The sequence below is a fragment of the Apis dorsata genome, unplaced genomic scaffold, assembly GCF_000469605.1.
Source record: "Apis dorsata unplaced genomic scaffold, Apis dorsata 1.3 scaffold_525, whole genome shotgun sequence".
NCBI classification, from domain to species: domain Eukaryota; kingdom Metazoa; phylum Arthropoda; class Insecta; order Hymenoptera; family Apidae; genus Apis; species Apis dorsata.
In genome coordinates, this window is record NW_006263748.1 from 256503 (window position 1) to 261091 (window position 4589).

Genomic DNA, 4589 nt, shown 5'->3' on the forward strand with positions numbered 1-4589 from the left:
GCTGTAACTCCGAAGATAATGATTTCTAATCAATAAATAAAAGATCGTTGGAAACACGGAATCTTTCTCTTTAAAAGGCTTTTTGATTTATCCTAATACGATTTCCGGTTCTCGAGATATCATAGTGTAAAGAAAAAAGTATTTTTTGATCGTTTATTACGTTATCCGTTTCACCGAGCTATTTCAAACTGCAGACAAGACTCCTAGAAAAATATACGTAATTTCTAAAAGACGTACAAACTTCCAGGAAAAATTATAAATCGCGCAGCGTCTTAAGCGTTACGAATATTTCGAGTCCTCGTATCTCGACAACCGATTAAATTATTATTATAATTAATTAAAGTATCGAGATGAATCGAAAAGTGACTTAAACGGCACGATTTTCTCTATCTTATGAATTTTTATCATATTTAATCTTCTTCTGCTTCTTACTCATTGAAAAAATCAAACTTTATAAAATTTTTTTAAACCACCAGCTTCCACAACTCGATCTATCAGATAAATGCATTTAAAGAAGCGAGCGCGAATATCATTTGTAAGTACTTTCGACGCTTCAGAGACATTTTAATCGATAACCTAATATCTATTTAATCAGATTTCAATACCCATTGGAGGGGAGGGGGTGAATTTTCATTTAATCCCAATGTCTATGCGCCTGACTCGTAAAGACGCCCCGGGGACAGTGTGCCGAAGTCGGCCCCGATTAAAAATATCAAATTCTTAATTGGCCGTTGTACCATCGAGCTTACTGCTCCCCCGAGTAGTTTACACAAGAAATAACAGCTCTTTGTTATATCTACCCCCCTACCTTCCCCACTACTCCGTCTGATTTTCCGTTCGCAGGTGGTGTTCGTGCATCAAATATATACGTACGAGATGCCTCGTTATGGCAAGTACATATTCCCTAACTGGGCGAATGCGATCGGAATACTGATCGGCCTGTCGACCCTCGCCCCGATGCCGTTATTTTTCATCCGCCGCGTTTGGAAAGGGCCGGTAAGTTTCGTCACTTCGTGAGCAACGAAGAGGGAAATACGATGTAATAAATCTTTATCGTAACGATATACACACTTAAATAAGGATTAATTTTGTCGAACGATTGGCAAGCAATTTGCACTCGCCACGCCACTCGAGTTTGCGAGCCGCTGCCCCCGGCTTACTGGGCTAAGCCCGAGATATCAGTTGGCATAATGCTCAACAAACTACAGAGATTGTTATGCAAACTGCTCGTTGTTTTTACGACACGCTACTAGCTGAAGCACCCACGCCCCCGCCGCTTTAGAGTTTACGGTGATTCCGTGCTATAATAACCTATATCAAGCTTTTTGCTCCGTAGAGCGAAGAGAATTCGTCTCGATTCGAAGAGAGATTTTGAGAAATTCGTTCGGAAAGAAAAATCGAGTTTTTCTCGTCTCCGTCGTCGTTTCAAATAGAGCGCTCTATATTATATTTTATTATTATTTCGAAGAGTTTCGATTTTTAAAAATTTTATTTTAAATAAAACGCGTTGCAATTTAATTTAATTTAATTTAATTTAATTTAATTTAATTCGCGAGATATATTCTTTTTGCGCGGCAAAAAATCTTTCTCGATCGTAATAAAAATACGGAAAGAATGGTTGAAGATAAATAATCGAAAATTCGATAAGATAATCGTAACGTGTAAGGTGCATAAGATAAGTATTTGAGTAAAATATTTAACCCTGCTCCTATTATTAATTCTTTTATATCTCGTTTTATAAGTTTTTACGATGAAGCTTATGCGAGAACGATGGTAATATAAAGTTGTATAACTTCCTACGTAAATTTGTTGGAGGCTTAAAGCAGTGCGGGGGTTTATCGGTTTCTAGTATTTTTTTCTCCCGATTTATGGCGGTTTGCTATAGTTTGCTTAAGGACCAGTACACCGACTTCGCAAGATAAAGGAATGGATCTTCGATCGAGATTAATGCAATTTCTAAATATATCGCGCTGATAAATTTTATTTATCAAAAAATTTTCCTCTCGAGATTTGTTGAAAAAAGCAGGGGAAAATAATGTTCCTTTGTAGAAAACGATCAATTAAAATTATTATTATTATTATCCTCGAAACAAGCAAATTTTTTTTTTTTTTTGTTTTTTTGTTTTCTTTTTCTCGCAAAATCATTCTCTCGTAATTGCAACACGTAGCGTTCGTTCCGTGTGTTTACCAGCGACGAGACATTGTAAATTTCCACGATAAAATGTGGCCGGCGTTTACACGATAATTATACAGTGCGTTTCGCGATATCGTTGCCACAACTCGGCGGCTCTCTTTCTGCGGATTGCAAATTTTTCTTTTTTTGCAAAACAGTCACGTACACCCAATCCAACTGCCTCGATCTTTAAACCCCGATCTTTAAACCCCGATCGATGCATGCAACCATGCACCAAAAAGTTGCCATTCTTTACCGTGAAAATCTTGACCGTAAACTTCGAAATGTCTCAATACAAGTTTTTCTACGGTAGCTAGGTAATCGTACTTTGAAACGAAAAGTTTCGTTCCGTGCTCCATCGTACGGATCGAACCTATTTCATCCGTTTCACTCTTCCTCTCTTCTCTCTCTCCCCTTGACCGCTTCCGCTTTGTTTTACTCGATAAATTTACTATTACTCTTATCTCCTTTCCTCCCGTTTTCGATTCTCTCTGCACAGCTCGAAACTACTTGCGAGCCACGAAGAAGAAGATACGAGGTTGCCGATCGAGAATCGGGAAAATCTTTCTCCCTTTCTTCACCGACCTCTGACTCATCAGAATATTATTATCGTTATTCTAAATCGTATGCTCTATCGAAATCCTCTTTCTCTCCATTAATTTCTTCCCTTTCGCGATCCATAAGTTATTAATTTAAGCTTCCAAGAAATATAATGTAATATATATATATANGTCTAGGAAGCGTGCAGTTGAAACAGCGGGCGAGTTGACTCGAATTGTTTGCATGAGCCGCGGGCGCAAGCCGTGGCCGATTGTTCAAAGAATTTTGACTTTTTAATTGTGCGCAGAGGGACCGAAGCATGTTTCGACCGAAGAAGACGTGGGGGCCCGCCGTGGAAAAAAGTAAGGACACCGTGTCCACGGCCGTGTCCGTCAAGGTATCCGAACCGCGTGGGAACGAGACCCAGGAGAATTCCGCAGTTTAAACCGACGATCTTTTTTGATCGATCCTTCTCTCCACGTCGATTCTAGTCACGTCGATTCGGATGTTAATCGTTTGAGAAAAAGGAACGCTCTCTTCTTCAACGATCGTTGCAATACACCACGGTTTTCGTGATCTTTTTTTTTCTTCCTTTCTTTCTTTTTTTTTTTTTTTTGAATAATATTATTCGTGACGAATCGCCTATTTATATACATTTTTTTTCGCATTTAAACGGAGGAGAGGATATTGTGATATTTGGCGAATATGTGTACAACGACGATGTAATTGTATAATCATTGAAATAAATGAGCGAAATATGCGAAAAAATGGTCGAGCAAATGGTGAGTTTGGGAACCACTGCTACGCACACTGTTTCCTCCAATTCTCTTGTACCGTTGGTTCGTTTCCAACCAACGATCTTGCGCGTATTATTTCCACTTGTTTCTCTGCTCTCTCCTGTTTCATTCGATAATCAGAGAGAAGTTTTCAAGGAAGGAGGAAGGAGGAATCACGACGATTCCGATTTCATCATTTTTCAATTCAATAAAAAGAAAATATCGCGCCAACGCGCTTTCCGTTTTTTTCGTTCTTTAGCAAGTTTTAAATCGAGGACAAAAGGTTAGGAACCGTAAGTACAACTATAATTTCGCCTCGAGCTTTAACTTAGTACTTGCCGATTAATATCGCATCACCGAGTTTACGATTTTCAGTCCGAAAGGGATTCGTTTGCGATGTTTCCTTCCTTGCGTTTACAATTTGGCAAACGCGTCGCAATGCGGGCGAAATTCGAACTCCCAACTTCTCGATTAATTCCTTTTGGAATCCATTCTCGTGGATGCGTAGAGAGAGAGAGAGAGAGAGAGAGATGGAATATCTTGAATATTTCGACACTGCGGGAAGAATGAATGAAAAAAATATTTTTTATACGCGTTGCGTGTTACAGTTTTTTAATATATATGGTAGAACTGTGTAAATATGTTAAAAATAAAGTAAGAGAAAGGAAGGAGCGAGGAAAACATTTTTCGTGCCGGACCTGCTAATGGACTCATCGTTAACAAGCATGGCCTAGGGATGTCTCGGAAGCTGGAACAGCGGGAGGTTACATTAGAGAATATTGGGTGAGTTGTTTGGTTGCTTGCGATGCTTAAAATTCAATTATTGTAAATAAAGTAAGAAGGAACGACGTAATTTTAATAAAACGAGGTGGGGGACCAAGTGCGTTAGTTACTCATTTATTTCTTAGTTTATTACTTATTTTAAAGTTATACCTCGGAAAACCTTATTGATAATTGTGTTAACGGAGTTCGATACAGATGGAGTAGTCGAACCATGGAAAATTGGTTGGTCGCTGTACGCTTCACGAACGAGGATAATTTCCAAAATAATATACAGGAAAGAGAGAGAGAGAGAGAGAGAGAGAGAGAGAGAGAGAGAG

At 38.8% G+C, this 4589-nt stretch overlaps 1 protein-coding gene across 3 annotated transcripts in view; it reads left to right on the forward strand.

Moving 5' to 3' along the window:
• LOC102679168 (sodium- and chloride-dependent glycine transporter 1-like) overlaps nt 1-3254 on the forward strand; it is a 20020-nt gene extending 16766 nt beyond the window's left edge. For 2 of the 3 annotated variants that reach the window (XM_006620656.2, XM_006620655.2), the window contains 2 exons: nt 844-996; nt 3021-3254. In XM_006620656.2, coding sequence (XP_006620719.1) covers nt 844-996; nt 3021-3158 — 291 coding nt within the window. In that variant the 3' untranslated portion in view covers nt 3159-3254. The remainder of the gene's footprint in view (nt 1-843; nt 997-3020) is intronic. The other variant, XM_031512898.1, reaches the window with a different exon arrangement.
• The last annotated feature ends 1335 nt before the right edge of the window (nt 3255-4589 follow it).